This window comes from Dothidotthia symphoricarpi, assembly GCF_010015815.1.
Source record: "Dothidotthia symphoricarpi CBS 119687 unplaced genomic scaffold P153scaffold_4, whole genome shotgun sequence".
In the NCBI taxonomy this organism is placed as follows: Eukaryota; Fungi; Ascomycota; class Dothideomycetes; order Pleosporales; family Dothidotthiaceae; genus Dothidotthia; species Dothidotthia symphoricarpi.
The window spans coordinates 1,309,148-1,333,349 of NW_022985011.1; the positions used below are offsets into that span (position 1 = coordinate 1,309,148).

The 24,202-nt window shown below is 51.9% G+C and overlaps 8 protein-coding genes across 8 annotated transcripts; 5 read left to right on the top strand and 3 right to left on the bottom strand.

Moving 5' to 3' along the window:
• Positions 1-70: 70 nt before the first annotated feature.
• On the top strand, positions 71-1,061 carry P153DRAFT_420844 (uncharacterized protein). Its single transcript, XM_033672268.1, has 2 exons — positions 71-379; positions 435-1,061. Exons 1-2 carry the CDS (start codon positions 225-227, stop codon positions 892-894), a joined length of 615 nt encoding a protein of 204 aa, XP_033527351.1. The 5' UTR covers positions 71-224; the 3' UTR covers positions 895-1,061.
• Positions 1,062-1,287: 226 nt separating this feature from the next.
• Positions 1,288-5,998, bottom strand: P153DRAFT_393907 (glycosyltransferase family 39 protein). Its single transcript, XM_033671276.1, has 7 exons — positions 5,677-5,998; positions 5,605-5,630; positions 5,190-5,547; positions 4,543-5,140; positions 3,811-4,088; positions 2,087-3,719; positions 1,288-1,996 (listed from the first exon to the last, which is right to left on the bottom strand). The coding sequence occupies exons 1-7, from the start codon at positions 5,737-5,739 to the stop codon at positions 1,584-1,586; spliced, it is 3,369 nt and encodes a 1,122-aa protein (XP_033527352.1). The 5' UTR covers positions 5,740-5,998; the 3' UTR covers positions 1,288-1,583.
• Positions 5,999-6,442: 444 nt separating this feature from the next.
• On the bottom strand, positions 6,443-8,730 carry P153DRAFT_364216 (protein phosphatase 2A regulatory subunit PR55). The gene is made up of 6 exons (XM_033667551.1): positions 8,360-8,730; positions 8,207-8,247; positions 8,030-8,127; positions 7,323-7,974; positions 6,675-7,267; positions 6,443-6,621 (listed from the first exon to the last, which is right to left on the bottom strand). The coding sequence occupies exons 1-6, from the start codon at positions 8,407-8,409 to the stop codon at positions 6,598-6,600; spliced, it is 1,458 nt and encodes a 485-aa protein (XP_033527353.1). The 5' UTR covers positions 8,410-8,730; the 3' UTR covers positions 6,443-6,597.
• A 1,456-nt stretch (positions 8,731-10,186) lies between these two features.
• P153DRAFT_364217 (uncharacterized protein) lies at positions 10,187-11,733 on the top strand. Its single transcript, XM_033667552.1, has 4 exons — positions 10,187-10,293; positions 10,354-10,510; positions 10,564-11,237; positions 11,285-11,733. Exons 1-4 carry the CDS (start codon positions 10,202-10,204, stop codon positions 11,538-11,540), a joined length of 1,179 nt encoding a protein of 392 aa, XP_033527354.1. The 5' UTR covers positions 10,187-10,201; the 3' UTR covers positions 11,541-11,733.
• A 532-nt stretch (positions 11,734-12,265) lies between these two features.
• P153DRAFT_364218 (succinate dehydrogenase flavo protein-like protein subunit) lies at positions 12,266-14,705 on the top strand. The gene is given in 4 exon segments (XM_033667553.1): positions 12,266-12,626; positions 12,637-12,931; positions 12,987-13,151; positions 13,202-14,705. 4 exon segments carry the CDS (start codon positions 12,557-12,559, stop codon positions 14,643-14,645), a joined length of 1,974 nt encoding a protein of 657 aa, XP_033527355.1. The 5' UTR covers positions 12,266-12,556; the 3' UTR covers positions 14,646-14,705.
• Positions 14,706-17,315: 2,610 nt separating this feature from the next.
• Positions 17,316-17,968, bottom strand: P153DRAFT_373612 (uncharacterized protein; the record flags this gene model as incomplete). The annotated part of the gene is made up of 2 exons (XM_033669465.1): positions 17,316-17,683; positions 17,743-17,968. The coding sequence occupies 2 exons, from the start codon at positions 17,966-17,968 to the stop codon at positions 17,316-17,318; spliced, it is 594 nt and encodes a 197-aa protein (XP_033527356.1).
• Positions 17,969-19,412: 1,444 nt separating this feature from the next.
• Positions 19,413-19,958, top strand: P153DRAFT_382593 (uncharacterized protein; the record flags this gene model as incomplete). The annotated part of the gene is made up of 2 exons (XM_033670161.1): positions 19,413-19,440; positions 19,510-19,958. 2 exons carry the CDS (start codon positions 19,413-19,415, stop codon positions 19,956-19,958), a joined length of 477 nt encoding a protein of 158 aa, XP_033527357.1.
• A 731-nt stretch (positions 19,959-20,689) lies between these two features.
• Positions 20,690-23,238, top strand: P153DRAFT_283148 (uncharacterized protein; the record flags this gene model as incomplete). Its single annotated transcript, XM_033663246.1, has 6 exons — positions 20,690-20,996; positions 21,047-21,379; positions 21,433-21,714; positions 21,765-22,318; positions 22,367-22,839; positions 22,896-23,238. The coding sequence occupies 6 exons, from the start codon at positions 20,690-20,692 to the stop codon at positions 23,236-23,238; spliced, it is 2,292 nt and encodes a 763-aa protein (XP_033527358.1).
• Positions 23,239-24,202: the final 964 nt, after the last annotated feature.

The following is a 24,202-nucleotide window of genomic DNA, read 5'->3' on the forward strand; positions in this document are numbered from 1 at the left end:
GCCCCGACGGCTCCGATTCCTCCAGGACCACAACACGTCGTGGATGCGTCCTCCCATCCCTCATTACCCTTTCCGACTCGTGTTGTTGTTGCCTTGGGGCGTGTAAATCTCCTTCAAGCCCCCCTACGTTCACTTTTTGTTGTCTTGCTGCTCATTCACGCCACTGCCAACCTACACTCCTTCCCCGTCCCATCTCAGTCCCGCTTCACCGAGAGCTCGCCGCTATGGTCTATATCACGTCCGACCTCTTTGGTCCTGCGCCCACACACAGCCGCGTGGAGTCCACCCCACTTACCCACTGGAACATCATGGTCGACTCGCAACATACGTCAGGGCTCGGCAAGCGAAGGAGGCAGGACAGAGACGAGAGTCCCAGCACGTACGACAACCTTCCAGACAACACCAGCCTTATATAATACTAACGCTATAAACAGCAACTACCAACGACTCTCGCCTTCAAACCGACCCTCCCACCGCAACGCCCCATCCTGCGAGACCAACACCACCCGCCCCTACCCCTCCTTCGCCGTAACACCACCCTACACCACCTCCGACAGACGCCCCATCAAACAAATCAAGCGTCTCAGCCCCAAACTCGCCCTCGTAAAATCAACCTCGCACCTCATGGACCTCGAACCCGACGTCCCGACTCCCCACGCGCACCCCGTCTCCGACCTCCGCCCATGCCACGCCTGCAGTTCCGCGCCGAAGCGCAAACGCGATCTCGACGGCTTCATGGACTGCAAACGCTGCGACAACCGGACGTGCTACATCTGTGCGCGGCAGTGTTTCGGCGGCTGCGGGAAAGCGGTGTGCAAGAAATGCATAGTCGAGGTTGGGATAGAGGGGGACCCGTGGTGTTTGGACTGCTACTCGAGGGATATCAATAAGTGAAGGGGGGTGGAGGGGTGATCTGGTACTGTTCGTTTTTTTGCACTTGAGCACTGGTGTTTCGGGAACATTTAGCAGGATACCTTTTATGGACGCAATCTTTTTTCGGCATTTCTTGGGGGTATAAGGTGGGGGATGTATAATATTTGGGCATTTTGGGAGGATTTGGGACAATCATTTAGATTATAATGGAGCTCGTCGCCTTGGAAACATGACCTGTTGGTTTTTTGTCGATGTCTATCGTGATACCCTTGCCACTTAGCCGGTTTCTTTTCGTCAAAGGTCAGACAATCAAACCCACACATCCTAGCTTTGCAACCCCAACATTTTAAGCTTCGATCCATGTGAATGCATAGACAGAGTATTTCACGAGCAAAAACACGAAACAAGTGCTGAATATACATGATTGCAATCATACATTGTATACCACCTACACCTAGCCCACCTACCCTACATACAAAAAAGAAGAACAGTTGAACTTTCACGGCCGTGACCGTTTTCCCGTGCAGCACCAGCAAAACAAACAAGAGATAACGGCAAGCAACTACACGAAGCAGCGCACCTGTTCCCCTCGTACAATACAAGCGAAAGAGATCCTCCGAAGTAAGAAGAACGCCCTTCTATACTAAACCCGACCCGACCGAGCCTTACTCCCCGATTTTATAGCCGTCCAGTACGAGACCAGACGCCGTCTATTTCGCAAAATGCAAATCATACCCAAGCCACTTCCTCGACTGCACCTGCGCAACATCAAGACCGGGAGAGCCGTATGTGAGCGGCGCGAAGAAGACGAAGCACCAAAGAGATATTGAGAGAATAACGCCCGTCGCGATCCAGCTGCCGAGCTGGCTGGTCGTGGCAACGCGCTCGCGGACAGGGCGCGAGGCAGTCCTGCGGTGACCCTTGACGACGGCAGTTTCCGGGTCCAGAGGCTCGATGCAGAAGATGAACTCGACCAGAGCGCCCGTGACGAGGCAGGATGCAAGGTGCGCGGGAAGGTAGTGGTGGAGGAAGAGCTGGCGACCCATGATGTAGAAGGGGATGTAGTGAGCGGCCCAGGTAAGGAAGAAGAAGCCGGTGGAGTTGTAGAGACGGGAGCGTGTGCCTATAGGTAAGAATGTTAGGGTTTGTGTGTTGGATGCATGTTGTGCAGGGATGTGAGGGAGAGTGTAATCATCAAATAGGGGAGACTTACGCTCGTCGAGAGCATCCATGCCACGGCGCAGAGCAAGTTGATCAGCACCAATAATACCAACGAACACCGCAAGCAGCGAGGAGGCAAGCCACCACCCAATCGGGTTCCCGAGGAAGTAGATTTGTTCGCGCGTGTCGTTGTGCGTCCAGAAAGACACACCGCGGAGAAGGAACGGCCATGAGATGGGCTGCGAAGCGTACGGATGCGAGCTGGTCAGAGCGTTGTTGTGGTAGAACATGGCGCGCTGGAGCTCAACCCATTTCCGGAGGAAGCCAAGGTGCTTGACCTGCTTAACCTCCTTCTTGTTGCGCTCGTCGTCGGCAGGCAGCGATGGAATATCGTCAACATACCAGACGTTGCTGCTCTGCCCAATATTCTTGTTGCCGTTGATTTCAGCCTGCTTGTAGGCCCAGTCGGGGAGAGGCGAGGTATGAGTCCACATAGCGACCTTGGTGGGTACGTGAACCAGCCTGAAGTGGGTAGACATCGTCTTGAAGTTTCCTTTGCCCTTCTCAACCTTGAGCTCGAAAAGAGTGTCGTTGAAGCGGGTGCCGGCGGCCTCCTCCTTAACAACGGTCGTAAACTCTTGGTTGGTAGGGTAGTATGGAGATGCAACGTCGTGTGTAAGGAGGACCGTATCGGTGACCAAGTGACGCAGACGAACGACATCACCAACCTTGACGTGCTGGCCAGTCTCACTCTCAAGCGGCTTCACGGGAAGAATTTGCCAATGGTTGTTGGTATCGTTGTGTGGGTAGCCAGTGACCTGCTGGCCCTGAGAAGAGACACGGCCGTCATCGTATCGCAGCGGGTAGCGGTCAACGTGGCTGTGGAGGTACACTTTCGTCTCCTTATGACGAAGCGTGATGGAATCGTAGTAGTTGATGTTGACAGACTGGAGATTCATAATGTTGTCGCTCAGAGTTTCTTGGAATTCAGGAGTCATGAAATCGTCGCCAGGTCCAGATTTTGAGAGGATGGCAAAGTGAACCTGGAACCAGAAAAGGTACAAAAAGAACGGAACAATGACGAGACCAAAAGCGCGAGCAGCAAAGTGCTTGCCAAACTCCGGCAGAGATAGTGCACCCTGACGACGCTTGACGTCCATAAGATCCCACAAGTCAATCAAGACGGGGACACCGATGGAGAAGAAGGTGAAGACACCAACATACTTGATGGAAATGACGCAGCTCAGGGCAATGCCTGTCATGAGAAGCCACTTCCACCATTTGCGGCCAAAAGGCTCGTGTCGCAGCTTGTAGAAACGAATGTATGCCAATACCGATAGGGCCATGAAGAAGATGAGCGAGGCGTCAAGCAAGATCAGGCGCGTCTGACCGATGTGGGCGTTATCAAGGAGCAGCAGACCAGCGGCGGTGATGCAGGCTGGCAGCGAGTATCCCGACTCCCACATGATCAAGAAGACGATGGGGATGGTAAGAGCACCCAATGAGGCGGGCATTGCGCGGTAGGCGACGTAAGGGACCTTGTTGGTAATGTACGAATCGCCAATATTGTCGAAGAGGAATTCGCCATTGTATCCAACTAGCCAGCCGGCAAAGGCGAATAGGAGCTTTCCAAAGGGAGGATGGACGTCGAAAAAGTATGTTCGCTGCAGGTAGTACGACGCGAACTGGATGTTTTCGTCAGCCTACTCTCAAATTTGATGACGCTCCCAATTGCTAGAGAGAATTGGAGAGCGGCAGTTATATATGATCCCATACCTTGCCAAAGTGTACTTCATCGAAGACGACCTGGTCGGGGTGGCTGATACCCCAGAAACGCGTCACAAAACCGAGGGCCGTGAGGATCGTCATCGCGATCCTGTAGTCCCACTCGGACCCAGTTTGGGCAGGCTTGTAAGGCTTGATCTTCTCGATGACATTCGCAGCCTTTTCGGAAATAACCTCTGTGTTCGGCGTCGTAGGGCGCATCTTGTCCTTGGGCGCGCGCTGACGTATGCCCGTGGGAGAAGCCATGGTGAGCAGCAATTTCAGGCTGCCTAATTGATTGTGTGTTAGTACTTGATATCCACAGGGGTAAGAGGGAATGGTAGAAGCTCACCTCACACTAGAAAGGAAAAAAGTTGATGGAGAAGGGATCCAGGAGGGTGCGGAGGAGCTTATGTTCAGAAGCCAGATCAACAGCTTCCCGCATCACCCCTTACTAGCGGCAAAGGGTCCAGCTCAAAAGCCCCCACCACTCAGGTTCATCCACAACCATTGGCCCCCTTTGCCATTGACGATGTCTGGAGCACCAGAAAAAGCATGTTCAGCTGTACTTGCCACATTGCACGTCTAAGAGACTCGATTTTGCGCAGCCTGTCAGGTGTATGTATACAGGAAAACCATTCAGCACGCTCTATGTCTACCAACTATGTCGCTATCGTACCTTGTATATCCAGCCCCAACTTCTTGCATCCAACACTCCAGTCTAGTCTTTTGCGATTTACTGACTCTTTTTCCCCTTTTGTGCCTCCATTTTCTTCTTCTGTGGGATCCTATACGTAGTCTCCCATCCGTACAACGCGCCTGCACCGAACACCATCGCCGCACCCACCATCATAAGCCCACTCATCTGATTTCCAAAGAGCCAGATACTCAGCAAGAAGCTTACCAGTTTCCTGATGTTCAGCACTATCGTGACTGTGACTGCCGATGTGTTGGCGCTAAGAATATTCACACCGGTGATGCAAAGTAGCTGCGTGACAGCATTGGCAGTGAGGTAGATGACATGCTGCGATGTTGAAGCAAGAGCCTTGTTGAGCGTCGGTGGGAGGGTTGCCGCGATGCTGGGTGGAATTTGGAACGATTGCGAAGCCTGAAGGCGCGCAAATTGCTGGGAGAGGACTGGTGCGAAGCCGGCGAAGAGAGGGATAGAGAGCAGGTGCGAGTAGAACAAGTTCGCCTTCCAGTCTTTACCGTGATCGCGGTATATATCTTCCACGTACGCACCCATGTATGCGGAAAGGAGTTGGGCGATAAGGAGAATTCCAAGGCCCATCTCAAAGGATGCACTGGTAATGTCGATGTTTGAGGTGTCCATTGTTTTGCCCTGGACATGTTAGCACCGCGCAAGCTTGTAACAAGGCGTAGGTTCTTACTTTGGACCTAGCATCCGCAAACGCCGACACCATGACTCCCAGTGTCAAGATTGCTACCGAGAATACTTGCAGAGGCGTGTACCTCTTACCACGAAACCAGCCCGCTGCCATCGTAGTCACACTACCAAAGCTCCTAAGGATGATGTGGACTGGCACAGAGATATTGAAAGCAAATGCCCAATTGTTCAACATGTTGATTGCAAAGAACAATGTCGCGCTTATACACCATTTTCGAAATGGTACAGGCGAAGACTTGATGAAGTAACGACCATTAGGGTCAAACTGGTAATGCAATGTCGTGATACAGGTGAAAACAAACTGGAAGAGCGTAATGAGGAGTCCACTGTCTGGCTCTTGTCTTGCTGGATGTTAGTTGTGGTTTTCGAGATTTGGCATGATGGTTTTAGTAGCTTACTTTACAATAGCTTCTAGGCAGTAAACCTACTGTGTGTTAGCTCAAGCATGATATCGGATATGTGTCTCTTACGTTCGCACAGCACCCCCCAAAAATGAGTGAAAAGCTACCGAAGACCGACGCCAGGGCGGCCATGACGGTATTTGGGTCCTCTTGGGGGTCGGTGTAGTGGAGGTGCCTTCAATCGGCCAATTGGATAAGAATGGCACGAAGCACAGGATAAAGCCTGTATTTGATTAGGAATCAAGAATAGATAGACTACGCATTTCGGAAAGAGTTGTCGAATGAAGAGATGACAACGTATGCAAAAACATGCGTACAAACAGCGGTCACGATGACGTTGACTGTTGTATCTGATAAACAAGCATCGACTTACAGAGAGAAAACAGAAAACCTTGAATCAACGCGAACTCTAAGGACTTATCATCGTATACCAGGAATGGCAAGGTCGTCAGTTGATGACGGTGAAACGGTTGACGTGGAAATCTAGGACGTAGAGCCTCACGGACGCTAGTAGCCTCTAGCCGTTAAGCTCGACAAGGTTGCGGACAAAATCTCGGGCTTTTGCACATAAAAGCATTTAGTTAAGCATTTAGATGAACGCATTTAAATGTGAACAACTCTCCATAGACTATTGCATGCACTGTTCTTGTCAATGTAAATGCGTTGAACCAGATTGAAATCACATAGACGCCTGAAAACGATGGTTTCCTGACGTCAATTTTTTTATTATTCTTTGCACCACTTCAAATTCGTTATGGTAGTGGGTCCAATCTACATTGCAATCGTTCATCTGTTCGGCGTGTGCGTCCTGACATCATCGCACTTGTTCATCATGAGTGGTCCATATCTATCGACCCAGCGTCGCAGAACAAGCAGTTGCCAAACCCGAGTGAAGCAAAGAGGAGGAATATATCGCCAAAGAATGCGCAAATAGGTATTTCTATTCGCGAATACCTTGGAGAATAGCTCCATGCCCGCGAGTCTAATTTCTTACAACGCAGAAAAGACGAAAAGCTGCAGCATATTAGCGACGTGAAAAGTGTACTTGGAACGACATGGCTGCTTACGTTGTTTGTCGCGGCAATGGCGATGCTGTCCTCAAATGGATGCCAACTCATGTGCAGAATCTTCTTGTTAAAGTCGATCTGGTCCGCGTCCGTCTCCTTCCTCATTCGCTGCCCTTGTCCTCCTGCGCCAGCGGCAGGGCTGCCGGCTCTTGAACCGCCCTTCTTACCAGAACTACCTGTTGGGCTGGCTGATGAGTTCATCGGTTGAGGAATACCGACCTTCTTGGCTTTGAACGCCGACTTGTCAGCCTGAAGTACCACTTCGGTGTCTTTCTCTGCGTCTGAGGGATAGATCATGAAGTTATTGTTGTAGCTGCCAGTCATGACGTTCTTGGCATCGCCCGAGAAGACAACCTCAAACTTGTCGAAGATACTATCATTTTCGTAAGTGTCGCACAACCTGGGTCGTAGGTGTTCGTGGATTGGAATCGTCTTGACTGGCGTTCGCTCCATGTTCACGTCCCAGATCTTGACGGTGAGATAGTCGCGTGAGAGGATATATCGTCCATCATGGGAGAATCGTACGTCAGAGATTGAGGAAATGATCTCAGAGAAGAAAGAACGCGAAGACGGGTCTTCTTCTTGCTCGAACTCTGTTCGAAATGTCAGTTTGAGTGTATCTATGTTGTAATGCGTTCAGCAACTTACGCTTCGCGTGCTGGTCGCATAACGCACTCTCTCGCATATCTGCCAGTTTGATAGTGCCTTTCGAGCTGGCATACATGAACCAGTTACAGCTTATAGGGTGAAACTCGGCAGCAGTGATGACTTCTGTGAGCTCTTCCATGTTGGCCGGTTTGATGTCCACAATGTTGAAGCTCTGGTCCTGTATGTTGAGGTTCCATAAGTTGATGCGCAGATCATCGCTACTAATGAACGTCTCGCCGTCACTGTTCACGGATATGCTGTTGATGTGGTAGGCGTGCGCGTTTGCATATGTCTTTCGAGGTACGGCGGCGACGACAGTGTCGTGATGAGTCAGTCGGGGGAGCTTCAGGTCAGTGGCGGTACGGAATTGCGCGTTTGGGTTCCTGACAGGCCCGCCTCCACCAGCAACCCCACCTCCGGGTGTCAATTCGTGTGATAGATTGTTCTCTGCCACGACCTTCAGCGACTTCTCAAATACCTTCCACAGCTTGATTGTTTTGTCATTTGTGGAGAGGAGGTAGTGCGAGGCGTTCTGTCGACGGCACCACTTGATCTTGTTGATCTTCTCTTCGATTTCGAGGGATTTGAGGTAGTCGAACTCAGGCTCGTGCGATTGGAACTCGGTGTGGAACTTGTACTCGCATGTTTTTTTCTAGCTTGTTGTCAGTCCCACGCACAGCTGTAGAAATTGCAAGAGACCAGCGTACCGTCTCGTTCCTCTCGAACAGCACCACGCGACCACCCTTGTCACCCGTCGCGAGATAGTTGCCCGTCTGGTCGAACTCGACGGTCGAGATGATGTCCGCTGTGCCTGCTGTCAGCAACTGTAAACCCAGCTGCCATGGACCGTATGTTGAAGCAGATGGTGCCGGCAGGGACCATACCTTCTGTTATATCCTCGACATCTCCTTTGTCGCCGAAGCACCTATTATGGTCAGTTCTGCCATGGAGGCGACATGCTTGTGTGCGGGGTAAAGTTGTTGACACGGAGTCTCAAAGTTGTTTTGGGAAAGAAGGAGGGATGCAAGCAAACATACTGCGTGAACTTCCACGTCGTGGGGCTGCCACTGCCCTCTGCTTCAACCATGATTCCAGGACCAGGACTGCGGGGCACGCAGCGGGACTCGATAGAAGCGATTGGAACTTGTCAGAGTCCTGATTGCAGGGTGATGTAGACAGCTACTATCGCAACTAGCAAGCTATGGCCGGGCGAGGTGGGTTGTAGCGTCGACGTCGAGGCTGGCGGGCGGGCAGGGTTGTGCTGGATGATGTAGTTGGCGAGCGGCGGTTATGAGGTGGACGAATGCGGTGCCAGCAGCGGGACAGGCGTGGATCGGAGAGACTTCGGGCGCAGGGTGACGAGCAGGCGAGGGTGCAAGGAGAAACAGCAGCGCAGGTACGAGAGACAAGTGGGCAGTTGGTATCGCGGGCTTCAGTGGGGTGAACTTAGCTTGGCACCTACGCTAAATTGTGGACGGTACCGTAAGAGGTCTCACGGTTGCACCGCCGCAGCAACTTTGGACCCCGACCTCCCATGGCCATAATGGACCAAATAGCTAGAGCGCAACACAGTCTCGCTTTCTCCGACAGATGGTCAACTGGCAGGGTTTTCATACGGAATTCACCGCGCCGTACAACTGGCAAGGTTGTGGTTCAGCTTGTTCTCGACACCGAGCTCAAGGCATTGTCTTGTCATTTTCGAAAACGAGATGCTCAAAGCAAAGGGCTATGTTAGTGCTAGGTTATCGATGGTTGTTGAAACAATAACATGTCTGAACACGCTTGATTTACAAGTAGTCTGCATCAGGAATCATGAGCGTAGAATGTGTGCCTGCTAAGGTTGCCCAAGTAACAACTGATTCTACAGACAACCCAGTCTCTCGGTTACTTGAAACACCTGGAATTGAGCTAGGGTCTTCTCAGCAATACAAAGCAACTGAACTACAATTTTAGATGCTACAGTCAAAGTCGGCTGCATGTATACTAGTAACAAGTACAACGCTTAAATCTTGGGGAAATTGTGCTTGTAGTTGTCAAGCTGTTGTAAGTTTTCGCTGCAGCTTAGTTCCGGGTATGCCGACTAATTGAGAGCCGGTTTCCAGAATCATGTTCACTCAGGTAAGGACAAAGCAAGGATATCATATGTCATCTAGGTATGAGAAATCAGCCTAGTCTCAACAAACACAGTTTCCAGGCTTAGGATAGATGGCACGAAGTTTAATAGTATTATTACACGCCTACATCTCTCCGATTTAGACACGCCATAGTATCACAAAGACCTCAAGTTGCAGAGAACAGCGGCCATCGCAGAAGGCTGTAGGTCTCTTGGAAAGAGACATAATGACATAGAATGTTGTTATCATTAGAAACGGCCTTACTGGACTCCTATCGAACAATGGTTATGGCAAGATCTGCTTGATTATATATACCCATGTTGTTTCAACTCGGTCTTTCTAGCTCTTGGTTTCTGTCGCGTTAGAACTCGAATATCCTTTCACAGGCAACATACAAGACTACTATAATATTCTACGTTGGCTAGACAAATTCGCACCTTTGATCGCGTGATAGAGAAGGATTAGCCTGGACCATCTAACGTAGGCAATAAATTGCAGTTGGTATAGATATTCTGGCTAGGTACCAAGGGCGAAGATCTGCTAGTGATACTATTGTTAGGACGGGTAGAACTTTGATGTCAACTTTGCCAGTCAATACAGACGAGTCTTGGATAACGGAGTACCTTCGATTTTGGGGTTCAAGACATAAGTGGTTAGTGTAGAAGCACAGACTTCCGCCGCACTTGGCATCGCACACTATTTCCAATATTCTTCGCTTTGACGAACACGCAACCTCGACACTAACCCACAGCACATCGAACAGCCATGTCTCACAGGAAGTTCGAGGCTCCCCGTCACGGGTCACTGGCATTCTTGCCCCGAAAGCGCGCCGCCAGGCACAGGGGTAAGGTGAAGAGGTAATTGCGACGCCCGCACCGCGAAAAGTTCGAAGTTCAGCATGCTCACGCAACCGCCAGCTTCCCCAAGGATGACCCCAAGAAGCCCGTCCACCTGACGGCCGCCATGGGTTACAAGGCCGGTATGTCGACCATCGTCCGCGATCTCGACCGTCCGGGTGCGAAGTTGCACAAGAAGGAGATTGTCGAGGCCGTCACTGTCATTGAGACTCCTCCGGTAGGCGATATCGATCCGCGAGGAATTGGGGCCCACAACTAACAGCACTCCAGATGATCGCTGTCGGTATTGTCGGCTACATCGAGACTCCCCGCGGTCTGCGCTCGCTCACCACCGTCTGGGCTGAGCACTTGAGCGACGAGGTCAAGCGCCGCTTCTACCGTAACTGGTACAAGAGCAAGAAGAAGGCCTTCACCAAGTACGCCAAGAAGCACTCCGAGAGCAGCGGCTCGTCCATCACCCGCGAGCTCGAGCGCATCAAGAAGTACTGCACCGTCGTCCGCGTCCTCGCCCACACTCAGATCCACAAGACCCCGCTCAAGCAGAAGAAGGCCCACCTTATGGAGATCCAGGTCAACGGTGGCAGCATCGCCGACAAGGTCTCATACGGCCACGGACTGTTCGAGAAGCCAATCGAGATCAGCTCCATCTTCGAGGACAACGAGATGATCGATGTCATTGCCGTCACCAAGGGTCACGGATACAGCGGTGTCACCGCCCGATGGGGAACCAAGAAGCTTCCTCGTAAGACTCACAAGGGTCTCCGCAAGGTCGCCTGTATCGGTGCTTGGCATCCTGCCCACGTCCAGTGGACTGTTGCCCGTGCTGGTCAGATGGGTTACCACCACCGTACCTCCGTCAACCACAAGATCTACCGTATCGGTAAGGGTGACGATGAGGGTAACGCCTCGACTGACTTCGATGTCTCCAAGAAGCAGATCACCCCGTAAGTTCCACATTCTTCAATGCATTGACCCCGCTGACAACTTCTAGTATGGGTGGCTTCGTCCGTTACGGTGAGGTCAAGAACGACTTCGTTCTTATCAAGGGTGCCTGCCCCGGTGTTAAGAAGCGTGTCGTGACTCTCCGCAAGTCCATGTTCATTCACACCAGCAGGAGGTCGCTGGAGAAGGTCGAGCTCAAGTGGATCGATACCTCGTCCAAGTTCGGTCACGGTGCATACCAGACAGCGGCGGAGAAGAAGCAGTACGAGGGTACGCTCAAGAAGGACCTCCAGACCTCTGCTTAGAAAATTGGCGGTGGTGGTGGAGTTTCTCTTTCCTCATGAACTTTATGGCGAACGGGATAGGTCTATCATATTGATGCCGACCATGACGAGCATCTGAAGAAAAATTCAATGATTCCCAATTCATGCTTATGTGCACTGCCCCATATTTCTGATGTTTGACTATCCGATGTCGTGATTTTGCCTTTTCACATGCACTGCTAGTAACCTCATGCAAAATTAGATTGTAGATCGACTGAATCAGTGTTGGGACGCTCACAGTCCAAATAAGATGCGATAGTACATAAATCGAAACACTGCACTATTCTGAGGCCATCTCCATCGCTAGTCACTGCACGAGATTGACTTGCGGCCCTCTTTTGGAGCCCCGCTTTTCGTGTGCTGAGCAGTTGTTTTCTGAAGCTACTTCTGAGACAAGCCTGGTCAGTGTAAAGGAGTAACAAATGCATCGTGCTTGAGATGGTGCCGTAGTCGGTAGGTTAATATCTGGCAAAAATAGATGTGGGGTCTCCAGATGATGAGCTGCACTTGTCATGACGACAACGATGGTTGTCACGCATCTGCAACACCAGCGGCGAAAGAGTGGATGGGCTCGACCAGGCGTGTTAGTCAGGGAAGCACCAGTGGCACCTTGATGATTGATGACTTGGGGCAAACGTCCATCGTGTTCAAGAAGAAAAGCCGGGTCAGACGATACAGGCTGCTTTCTCCATAAAGCCGAGGCCTTGGATTGGCCCAATCAACGCCCAGAGGTTCCCGTTTGTCATTGAACCCATCATCGACATCGGGCGTTCAAAACACCAAGCACCTCCTCCACCACTCTCCACTCCAGGCTATCGCCATTATGAGCTGTCTCAGGATGCGTCGCACGCAGTTCGCAAGCCAGGTGAGTGTGCTCTGAAGCTCCCCGCGTCGTCTGGCCGCCTCCGCATGTCCGGCACCCGGCACTCTCCGCATCGAGGCGTGTGCCATATTCCCACGACGTTGGCAGAGAACCCGCGCAATGTCGAGTTGTCTCGATGCTTTCGCGTGGTTTTCATGGGAATTTGCATCGCTTCTGGGACGATTGTACAGATCAATGGCTAACAGTGGTCGCATTAGCTCTCGAAGAGCTTCCGCACACCTTCGCGAGCCTTCTCGTCCACACGACCTGCCGCCCGTATTTTCGGTACCGAGGCTCTGAGGGCGAAGGAAGCCTCTGGATTCATTTCTCAAAAATACCCCGTCATCGACCACGAGTACGATGCCATCGTTGTTGGTGCTGGAGGAGCTGGTCTGCGAGCAGCTTTCGGTCTCGCTGAAGCAGGCTTCAACACAGCCTGCATATCAAAGCTTTTCCCCACTCGATCGCATACCGTAGCCGCACAGGGTGGTATCAATGCCGCGCTTGGAAAGTACGTTGAAGACTCGCGACGCATGAAAGAGACCGAGGCTGACGAAAGCGTTTAGCATGCATGAGGACGACTGGAGATGGCACATGTACGACACCGTCAAGGGTTCAGATTGGCTGGGTGACCAGGATGCTATTCACTACATGACAAGAGAAGCCCCGCAGTCCGTTATTGAGCTTGAGAACTACGGCTGCCCCTTCTCAAGAACTGATGAAGGCAAAATGTATGATCTTCCTTCCACGGTAGCATCTGTAGCATACTGACCCGCCATAGTTACCAGCGCGCTTTCGGTGGTCAATCTCAGAAGTACGGCAAGGGTGGACAGGCTTACCGATGCTGCGCTGCTGCTGACAGAACCGGTCACGCTCTTCTGCACACGCTCTATGGACAATCTCTGCGACACAACACCAAGTACTTTATCGAGTACTTTGCCACTGATCTGATTATGGAAGATGGCGTCTGCAAGGGTGTTGTTGCGTACAACCAAGAGGACGGAACGATCCACAGGTTCATTGCGAAGAACACCGTCTTGGCCACTGGAGGTTACGGACGTGCTTACTTCAGCTGCACATCCGCCCACACTTGCACTGGTGACGGTATGGCGATGGTCGCTCGTGCAGGTCTGCCCAACCAGGATCTCGAGTTCGTCCAATTCCATCCCACGGGTATCTACGGTGCTGGATGCTTGATCACCGAGGGTTCCCGTGGTGAGGGTGGTTATCTCCTCAACTCCGAAGGTGAACGATTTATGGAGCGATATGCGCCAACCGCCAAGGATCTTGCCTCCCGCGATGTTGTTTCCCGATCAATGACCCTTGAAATCCGTGAAGGTCGTGGTGTTGGTCCCGACAAGGACCACATCTACCTTCAACTCAGCCATCTTCCTCCTGAGGTCCTTCACGAGCGTCTGCCTGGTATCTCCGAGACTGCCGCCATTTTCGCCGGTGTCGATGTTACCAAGCAGCCCATCCCCGTCTTGCCCACTGTCCACTACAACATGGGTGGTATCCCGACCAAGTACACTGGTGAGGTCATCACACAGGATGCGCAAGGTCAAGACCAAGTCGTCCCCGGTCTGTTCGCCTGCGGTGAGGCCGCATCGGTATCTGTCCACGGTGCTAACCGTCTCGGTGCCAACTCCCTTCTGGATCTCATCGTCTTCGGCCGTGCTGTATCTCACACCATTCGCGACAACTTCAGCCCAGGCCAGAAGGCTGACCCCATCGCTGCCGATGCTGGTGCCGACTCCATCGCCGTTATCGACAAGGTCCGCACCGCCGATGGCTCCAAATCGACTGCCGAGATCCGCCTGGCCATGCAGAAGGTCATGCAGACTGACGTCGCCGTCTTCCGAACTCAGGAATCGCTCGACGAGGGTGTCAAGAAGATGCACGAGGTTGACAACACTTTTGCAGATGTTGGTATCAAGGACCGCAGCATGATTTGGAACTCTGACCTCGTCGAGACCCTCGAATTGAGGAACTTGCTTACTTGCGCTGTTCAAACCGCTGAATCGGCTGCCAACCGCCAGGAATCAAGAGGTGCACACGCTCGTGAGGATTTCCCTGACCGTGACGACGAGAAATGGATGAAACACACACTGTCATGGCAGAAGCAGCCGCACGGCAAGACCGAGTTGGGCTACAGGAAGGTCGTTGGCACAACACTGGACGAGAACGAGTGCAAGGCTGTACCGCCATTCAAGCGTACATACTAGAGAGTGCGGAGAGTATGGGAGTTGGAAAAAGTGGTGGTTCTGCCTTGTATTCTATGTATATTGGTCGATCGATTGATCGATCGTTTTGACAATGCACAATCAAGCAATTGAGATTTTTTCAAAACTCGCCTAGTATATGTATGAGTGAAAGTGATCAATGGTAGGATTGAGACGTTGTGAAGTAAATGAATCTGGTGGAGTAAATCAATTCAAATTATGTATGGAACGATTGAAATAGGTTCATAGCGACATTACTCCTTTTAGGGTGAGTGCTATTGACATGTTGTGGTACCGGTCAAGAAAAAGCTACATGTCAATCAGAGCCATCTTCTCTTATACGCAGAGTCGACTTGAGTGCGATAGGTGAAGCGTCTGGTCGCTGTTCTGGTTTAACGTGAACGTCGAATGCCAGTCATATCAGCTTAACAAGAAGGACTTATTGCAAAGTCGGACAGACCCGCACCTCTCAACTCACCTACGGATGCACATTGTGAGTGTCCGAAAGCAAACGGCTTCGAATCGCTCTCCGCCGAAAAACGTATACATTCCCTGGGTCAGGTCAAGTCCCTGGAAATCAGTCAACGACTTACCTCCCCAACGGCTGTTGAAGTCAGTAAGTCAGTCTCACCGCCCCATGAACGATATGGTTGCGAAATCGACGATACGTTTAAACCTCGCTCGTTTGTCACGCTTTCATTGGACTGTGGCGCACTCTATGTTGATACATGGGTAGGGATAGAGCACCTCATGTGGGTAGGAGCCCTACGACAGCAACAAGATGATCATTGGTTGATGTGGCACGTTAAGTACGAGATGCAATGATTAGGAGACTAGGAGCTTCCTCAACATTTGGAGGTCTCTATCGGCTCTGAGCTTATTTTCTATATGTAAACTTACGTCTCAAAGTTAACCTCGTCGATGCGGCTTCTTCGCGAAACTCCTAACCAATGGTCGTCTTATGTAGTCTTTCAATGTCTCAGCAGATGGAGTGTTGCCCCAGTCACAAGATCCCACGTTCATGGAGGGCAGATGGGCATTTCGCTTCAGGGTCATGTCAGTGATGAACCTAACTTGTCAAGGTGAAATGCTAATTTATGGACCTGCACAGAAGATGGATGTAGTGAAGGAATCGCCGTATTTTTACCAGGAGAGGCGTCAGACGTGCGATGGTAAAGAAGTGCAATTCATATTGTCATCAACGTCTTGAGTGCCCTTCTGCTAACAGCGAGGAACTACATAAAGTACGTACTTGGCTTGCAAACTCAATAAGATCCAGATCGACTACGTTTCATGAACTAGTTGTTCGATGTCGAGTACGCAATCTACGCGATATTATCAGACGACTACGGATGTTTGTATAGTCGCAGATATGTCATCCATTCCAACACATATTCTCTTCGTCACCAAGCTGCAATCCCGAGTGTACAGTGATCAATCCCAGCTACAACTCTATCTCTGCATGGAAACCAACAACAATCACAACGTCGTCTACTCAACAAAGACTAAACCAGCCACCCACAACCCCATAAATTCAACTCCCCAACACACCCTCCAGAAACCAACCAACATCAAAGAACCCACAACCCCCTACCCCCACCCACCAATCCATCACTCCTCCCACTCAAACCCACAAACAAGGATAGTCCAAGACCCCACCACAGCAGCCACCGGCAGAAATCCAGGGAGAAAAGCCCACTCTCCACTCCCAAGACTCTATTAATCTCCGCCACGCTTACCTTACCTAACCTGACCTCTTGTTGGGATTGAGTACCTACTCCCCCTGACTGACCACGGATCCATGCACGCGCAAGTTTCACATGTGATGTGCACGCTTTGGTGGCGGAAGTAACCGCAGCCGCGTTTAGCTGGGTGGCATATTCAAGGGTATGGGCATGGTTGTTGTGACGGTAAGTAATGCAGTGTCGTCTGCGACGTCGATATATGTTTCAACTACGAGTCTTTGATAGTCGGACTTGACAAGCGCCACTACCAGCTGACTCAACCGCTAAAAAGCGCAAGTCGGAGCGAAAGCGAACATACGGGCAATACGGTGAGACAAGCATCAAACAGTAAATAGGCTGAATTGTTTCTTGGGAGTATACATGATTGGCGGGAAAGGCCAACGGCCTTATTACTGCAGGCTTGGTTGCATTAACTCTGCAAACTTTGTATTTATGAGTCACGAGGAGATCGCAGCAGCTACAAGTGCAACCCCTGACCCAAGATCTGACGCTAGCTAGGTGAACGGTCCGACTCAGTTGACATCCATTTCCTTAGCTAGACTCGACTTCAGCTGTCTTGTGCTGCGCTAGAAGCCTGCCCGGCCACCAAAAAGAAGCATATAATTCGGCGCATCTTGTGGAGATCCCCGTCCAAGCTGTGCTCTTGTCCCGAACTTGAACCTTAACCTGACGTTTGCGGCCGGACCTCGCTGTTAGACGTACCGGTGTTTACCAGAACTCCTAATCAACTCTTCCATGGCAGATATCCTTTTATGTTGCTAGCGTTCTATGGCGCGGATTGTAACGTGGGAGCAAAGCTTGTCCCACTCGGATTGATGGTTCAACTTGATCCTAACCAGGACGGTGACCCAATCGTGTAGTTGGATGTGAAACTACCCATTCATCGCGTGTTGTCTGCATGTCGTCGGGAGGCCTCTATGATTCAGACTCACTCGCAGGTGGAGAGCATCTTTCTCAGTACACCCATCAATGTGCCATTCTCGAGTGCGGCAGCAACCCTCTCCTTATCTCCAAGCTGCTTGTTTACCGCCTCGTCTGTGCTGTGGGTACCCTTCTTGATGCGCACATCGACTCTAAAGCGAGGTGGCAGTGCTTGCTCGAGTCGAACGCGCACGCCCAGGCCAATGACGGTAGCCAGCGAGCAATGCGTGATGGTGGGTGTGACCTCGACGAGAACGGTGCTGATGTTGGAGAGCGGGGAGACTGGCGGCAGGATGTAAATGTCGGGAAGGTTTACGACAGCCAGCGAACCGAGCGAGAGAGGATGCTCAGGGTCGGAGATGTTGGAGATGAGATCTGATGGACAACAGGTTAGCCGAGGAACTGGCCAGGGAAGGCAGGCGTGGCGATCTGACCATAAATCTCCTGCTCGTCAATGGCTTCCACGCTGTCGTCGTCGGAATCACTCGCCGACGCAGAGTCTTCAAAAGGATCGTTGAGATATTCGTGGCGCGGTATCAGACGATCGAAGAGGCCACTCGCGCCATCCTCACGCTTCCTCGCGGCCGACTCAGCACGACGCGACGGCAGATCGGAGGGGTTCAGGATGGTGGGGTTGGCGTTGTCCTTGTCGAGATCCATGGTGGGCAGGCGATGGACGTTGTTGATTTGGCGTCGAGAGGAAGAGGGGTCGTGGGGAGTTTGCCTCTTGCCAGTCGTTCCGGGAAGTCACTACCCCACCATGGCGAGTTTCGTCATAGCGGCGCTGATTGGCTGGCAACCCTGAGAATCTTCAACAAGGATCACCCACCGCGCAACAAATAGAAAGGTCCCTGGCAGATCCGAGTGCTTCTGCTTCTGCTTCTACTTCTGCTTGATGCGCACGGCAGGGGTTCACGTCACCAGGAACTCCTGCACCTGCTCTCTTCAGCTCGAGAACCACAACCCTGGCTCTCTCGTCTCGCGAGATTGCTATCAATGCTCCCAATGCGGCCAAAGGCTACCAGATGCCACCAGTCAATGCGCCCTCGCGGATTGACACGATGGACGCTGCACGTGCTTCCAAGCCCGCCCGTGTCTCCCTCGACAGGCGCAGAGCTCGACGTCGACGGCATCTTTGCTGATCGTTAGGGCTTTCCTCGAGGCACTTGGCCCGCGTAGTCAGGGGGCCCAGCCGAGAAGTCGGGAACTCTGTGGTAAGCGGCCTGATGATACCGATGCGAGGGACATACATCATGCTCCTGCTGCGGGAGCATCCGCTAGATTTCGCACTCGCACCGAGGCCAGATTTCCGGCCGTCACATGCTTGACATGCTTGTGGGTGACGACCACGGCCGCGTGAGGAGGGTAATTAGTCTACTAGCAATACCGCATGCGGCGTCTGGCGGAACAAATTCCTATGCTTCCACCGCCCATCAATATGCAACCAGCATTTAAGCTCAAGCTTGATGATGCACACGCTGCATGCACTGCAGTCGTGTCTGCGCAAAGCTGTCGTGGCACGCTTCTTCCGCCCCAACGGAACGAGTCGATTCCGACCATGGACATTCATCCATCGCATGCATGCTACCACGATAGTGTTGCACCGTCAGAGCCCAACCAGCTCAGCCAAGTTGCGAAAAAACATACCGCTTCTCCAGCGTTCGACCATGGCATGACCATGACATACCCAGCACAGAGCGAGTCCAACCCGTCCAAACACTCTGCCAAAGGCCTATTGAGTCCGAGGCCATGCTGAGCAATCCGGGCATGCACACGTCGCCCTCTCTCATTTGCCGTGCCCAATTAGCTTTGCAAAATGTAACATGTCAGGGATTTGTAATCCAGTCTAGCACCAACACAGGCACCGATACATGTGCTGGCGATGCTGTAAGTTCATGGAAGCTTTCGAAGCATGCATGAAGCATTCCAGAACACGTCTGGCAGGAAAGCAGCGAGTGGTGTCTTACACAGTAGGACAGCCTATGGGGTTGCGGCTACAGGCAAACCTATGTTTTCAGACAAGGCAGTGCAAATCCTTTCAGCGGCTGAAATTTGAATGAACGGCCACTGTGGCTTTCTGCACTCCAACCACGCGCTCGCCGCCATGCTTGTTTTCTTCTACAGACGCAAGAGTACGTGCACTGCCGGGCACTGCCGGGCACACGACTCTCAGGATTGCCCTGGACGAGCTGAGTGAGAAGGCGACTTTGTACGACACCTCTCCCCACTGCTCATATTCAAGCGGGCCCTAGCAAATGACGATGGCGCGCCAAAGCATCCTGCCGCTACTCTGAAAGTGCGACTCAGGTTCCCCCGAGCGCGCAGAGACACCAAATCCCTGTGGTCCAGTACAGGCCCCCACACAACGGCAGTTCCCATCGCCCGCTGCACCTCCAAGACGGGTTTATGCGCTTGGGCGCCTTACGAACAGGTATTTGTGCATTTGGTTGCGGCTCCTAGCAGCTGCAAGTCGCATCCCCTCACCTACAACAAGTCCTTCGCCTACCCCTCGCCTGTCTGCCGGCCTGCATACCCCTTCATACAAAACAGCGAACCGTCGTATCGCGATCCAGGCTTTCCAGGACCTTTCCCAGTTGAAACCCCCGGCATGTCAGACGTCGGCTCCACTCTTCATCTCTATGCGCTTTAGTCTACCTGTAGCCAGACATTGTCCAGCGTCGTGGAGATTTCGCTCCCGCCGTAAAAGTGTACATTAGCACCCTTGACGGTCTCATCGCGCCTTCCAGCTGAAGTGGACTTTTTCCACGTTCCTCCCGCCCCATCTAGCGGATCGAGTTTTGCATCTAATTGGCCGGCTCTCCACCGCACACAACCTCACCGTCCTAGTGGACATCCGACGACCCCGCGCTATCATCCCGACCTCTTTCGTCCCATCGACACTCAAGATGCCCATAGAGACGACCGGACGGCCACTGCTGCCGCAGACGGCTCAGATGCAGAGCTTCTCGAGCTTTGCGCCGCCCCGCGAGAACCAGCGTTCCTATGTTTTCGTAGACGAGCGTACGTGAGGCCCATGTGTGAGCTGCATGTGAGGCATGACTGACTTGCATCCAGACAATAGACATAAGCGTCTTAAAGGTTTGATATGCCGCTCTTGCTGCGACGCATATCAGCTGCTAATGTGCAACAGTAATGAGAGCATGTGAAGGCTGTCGCAGGCGCAAAATCAAATGCGACGCGGCCACGACAAACGCATGGCCCTGCGCTGCTTGCATTCGCCTGAAGCTCAATTGTGTGCCGCCCACCGTCAGCTATGACAAGGACTTTACTGGTTCTCAGACGTTCGAACTGGAGCCGAAGCCGCTCGAATATGCGCCCCCAGGCGCGCCTTCCCAGCACGACTATGAACGACAAAGCGTGATGCAACATGGTCTGCCTCACCAGATGCCACCTCCTCTACCCCCCACTCCTGTTTCCAACATGTATCAATCCTCGCCCTACGTCGACCAGCAGCCGCAAGAGCCCGTTCACTATCCGCCCATGTCGCAGCCCCAAGCTGTGCAACAGTCCATGAGCTACCAAGCTCCGCATACGTACACGCAGGGCCCGGCGCCCTCTTCTGTCATGACTATGACTCCACCAGAGTCTGAGCCCCACTGGAGGAGCGACTCCGTTCCGAATCTCGCCGATGCCTTGGGCGAACTCAAGATTGACCACACAGCAATCGGTGAGCATAACGCAGAAATGGGCTCACATCAATTCCACTGACACGCATAGCACCATACATTACAAACATGAAAAAGTCACTTGCCGAAACGCCAGCACAAGAGGAGTACGAGGTCCAACTGCCAGCCTCGGTTAGCCTTGATCCTACTGTTCGCATTCCACCTGAAATGATGCCTCCCGAAGAGCAAGCATTGCAATACTTTGACTACTTCTTCACCAACATCCATCCCTACTGCCCGGTCGTGAACAAAGCCTATTTTTACCAACAGTGGCAGAGCGCGCGCGACTCAATCTCTCCCCTTATGCTTGAAGCCATTTTTGCTTGCACTACTCTGATGCTGGGCCACCTTGAGGACGGCAACAAGTGGCTTGCGCTTGCCTCTAGTAAGTGTTCTTATGTTTTTTTCTCTCATAATACTTTTTGCTAATAAGGTCAGGGCACGAGGAAAGCTTCAGAGACGTATCTCGTTTGAGTACCATGCAAGCGATGGTCATATTGTTGAAAGCCCGAGAGGCTTCGCCAAAGCGAGGTTACTTTTGGCGCTCGTGGATGGCAGTTGTCGGTCTAGTTGCGATGGCTAAAGACCTCGAACTACACGACCATTATGATACCCACCAGATGAACAAGTCCTGCGGGTCAACGGTGCATGACTGTATTGCCAAGACAAGGGTGTGGCAGATGTGTCTGGTCTTTGAGGCCATGATTGGAGGCCCTCAAGGTGAGTCTCTTCTAGTGCTCATGGATAAACAATACTCAGACCAATCACAGGCCGGTATGATTTCGGAGTTGATCTCGACACCGTGGATTTCGAAATGCCGCGTCCAAACGCGGGCCAAGATCCCGCCGAAGTCCAGATCGCCCGTCAATTTGTTCAGTACGTCCGGGTCGCAAAGAACGTCTACCTGTCGGCCTTGATGTACGGAAAGTTGAGGAAGAAGACGAACGACTGGGCCCTGGATCCGGCTTTTGTCGGTCACAACGCGGACTTTTCTGTTTGGCTCCGAGAGGTTCCTGACGATATGCGAATCGTATACCCGCAAGATGGTTCGGCGCCCTGGATTCCATCTCACTACCTCGCCAACTTACACAGCTATCATTTCCTCTCCATTGTCATGCATTTCAGGCCACAGCTCCATGCGGTGTCCGACTCATATGATGGCATTTGGAAGCAACACATGATGACGTGTTATTCGGCTGCTAAGAATATGTGTAAGCTTCAAGAGGCTATTTTAAGAACATATGGCATGCCAGGCATATTGTGTATGGTGAGAGGCATCAGCTTCCACGTTTACGCGGTGCTTACCTGCACTATGCTGCATCTTGTGAGTAAACACAATACGCTCCACGTTTAAACCCCTAACAAAGAGTAGGTCGCGATCACTTGCCCAGACCCAGAAATCAATAGCGACGCCAGAGACTTCTTTGTGAGACACATGCGCATTCTGGAAACATGTTCACCAGCTTGGCCAATTCCTGAGATGCAACAACAAGTCAATAGCCTTCGTCAAGCATTTTCCGCAGATGTTTCTAAGCCATTTGAAATGAAGCCATCGTTTCCTTATGGAAGCCCGCAGGTAGCTCCGCAATCTAGTCCATTGAGTAACCAAGGACATTATCGACCTCGCCATCCGAGCCAAACATCGCCGTTGGAACAGCCAGGTCAGATTAACTACTATGCACATCCCATCTCTCCACCAATATCGACTTCCGACCACGGATCGAAGGCTGACTCTCCCGTAGCTCAGTCTCTGGTCATGATGGCATCTGGTCAACGTCCACCCCAGTCAACAGCGGCCATGCAACTGCCAGAAAGTGTGCAATGGAATCCCCAACGTATCTTCGAGTGAGTTATTGTGTTTATTGCAGTCCAAGGCTTTGATCTGATCTAACATTTTGCAGTCAATGGAATGTTGCCTTTGGTACGCCTCCCCCCAGCGCGTCTTCCCAGTCGTCCCCGCCGCTAAGACCCCCTCCTCCAGGCACCAACTACGATCACCGACCACATGATACTGCCCAGTCAAACTATCAGCTTCCAAACGCGTCACCACAATCTAGCGGTATTCAAGGGACCCCAGGCCAACTACCTCCCTCGTCGAGCTACCCGAGTGCCAACCCTTCCTATGTTACTCCAACGATGTGGCAAGAAGTTGTTGCCAGCTCTTTCTCGGACGGACTGAAGAGACGATGGGAACATGGCAACCCTGCGATGGATGATCAATCAATGTACAAACGTGCCCGATAATTTGAAGAAGAATTCGCGAAATCCGCCGTATCAAGAGGACGGGATCCTAAAGCAATACCAGGGTCGTGTTGGTCAGCAGCCGCCGAGATTCAAATCCTGCGCTCGCCGACGCACTGCATACATGGAACGTCCATGAGACCGCGGGGTCTTCCACGATGAATATGCCCAACACCCTGGACTCTCCGAGGAACGCCCGCGACACTTCTCAACACTTGGAACTTGCATTATCACGGCCATTTTAATTTGACCCTCGAATCAGAAGCTAGGAAGGGAACCACCATGTTTGGGCAAGTTGGGAGACCTTGTGTTGAGCGTTGGCCCATGCTGCGAGCAGCTACCTTTGCATCACACCAACTGGTAGATCGGGAACACCAGACATATCGAGACATGTGCAAACGCGACAAAGAAAGCGCTTCAACCGTAATGTTTGCCACACGTCGCAGGCGACCCGATTGCAGGATTAACCTTCCTTCTGGTGTTCATCGCGGATGCACGACTGCAGCTGTACTATTAATTTTGTCCCTGTAAATACCACAGGCTAAACATGGTCGCAATCATAGTCATGGATGCTGGAGAAGCATAGAACCATCTGAAATGGTTCCAAAAATGTAATTCTATTGGATACATCACCCTGGTCACCCTGTCCCCAGTTACGTCCCAAATCCACCTGCCGTTTTCGTACACTTGCCGATGTCCTGATCTGCAAAGTAGCGGCCGGCTCCGACTACGATTGAACGTTCTGATGATCGTCCTGATACTCAACGGTCTTTCTCTGCAACTTCTTTGAGCGTTATCTTCTTGCTGCATGTTCGTGGGGATGAAACGCTAAGGCGTGTCTCCCCTCACTTACCACCCTTAATCCTATCACATATGTTGCACATGTCAGCGCTCCACAAGTTAGCTGATGATCTGCCAATCACAAACAACCATCATTCCTCTGTTCACAACAAATTTCCTAGCCGTT

What these genes read in the sequence shown, in the direction of transcription:
- P153DRAFT_420844 (XM_033672268.1), top strand. Translation starts at nt 225, where the DNA reads ATGGTCTATATCACGTCCGACCTCTTTGGTCCTGCGCCCACACACAGC. An exon ending in AGAGACGAGAGTCCCAGCAC is followed by an intron (nt 380 to 434) that starts GTACGACAACCT and finishes CGCTATAAACAG; the next exon opens with CAACTACCAACGACTCTCGC.
- P153DRAFT_393907 (XM_033671276.1), bottom strand. Translation starts at nt 5,739, where the DNA reads ATGGCCGCCCTGGCGTCGGTCTTCGGTAGCTTTTCACTCATTTTTGGG. An exon ending in TGCCTAGAAGCTATTGTAAA is followed by an intron (nt 5,548 to 5,604) that starts GTAAGCTACTAA and finishes ACATCCAGCAAG; the next exon opens with ACAAGAGCCAGACAGTGGAC. An exon ending in TTGCGGATGCTAGGTCCAAA is followed by an intron (nt 5,141 to 5,189) that starts GTAAGAACCTAC and finishes TAACATGTCCAG; the next exon opens with GGCAAAACAATGGACACCTC.
- P153DRAFT_364217 (XM_033667552.1), top strand. Translation starts at nt 10,202, where the DNA reads ATGTCTCACAGGAAGTTCGAGGCTCCCCGTCACGGGTCACTGGCATTC. An exon ending in CACAGGGGTAAGGTGAAGAG is followed by an intron (nt 10,294 to 10,353) that starts GTAATTGCGACG and finishes CGCAACCGCCAG; the next exon opens with CTTCCCCAAGGATGACCCCA. An exon ending in TCCAAGAAGCAGATCACCCC is followed by an intron (nt 11,238 to 11,284) that starts GTAAGTTCCACA and finishes GACAACTTCTAG; the next exon opens with TATGGGTGGCTTCGTCCGTT.
- P153DRAFT_364216 (XM_033667551.1), bottom strand. Translation starts at nt 8,409, where the DNA reads ATGGTTGAAGCAGAGGGCAGTGGCAGCCCCACGACGTGGAAGTTCACG. An exon ending in ACGACGTGGAAGTTCACGCA is followed by an intron (nt 8,248 to 8,359) that starts GTATGTTTGCTT and finishes TGACCATAATAG; the next exon opens with GTGCTTCGGCGACAAAGGAG. An exon ending in TGTCGAGGATATAACAGAAG is followed by an intron (nt 8,128 to 8,206) that starts GTATGGTCCCTG and finishes CAGCAGGCACAG; the next exon opens with CGGACATCATCTCGACCGTC.
- P153DRAFT_364218 (XM_033667553.1), top strand. Translation starts at nt 12,557, where the DNA reads ATGCTTTCGCGTGGTTTTCATGGGAATTTGCATCGCTTCTGGGACGAT. An exon ending in ATCAATGCCGCGCTTGGAAA is followed by an intron (nt 12,932 to 12,986) that starts GTACGTTGAAGA and finishes GAAAGCGTTTAG; the next exon opens with CATGCATGAGGACGACTGGA. An exon ending in AGAACTGATGAAGGCAAAAT is followed by an intron (nt 13,152 to 13,201) that starts GTATGATCTTCC and finishes GACCCGCCATAG; the next exon opens with TTACCAGCGCGCTTTCGGTG.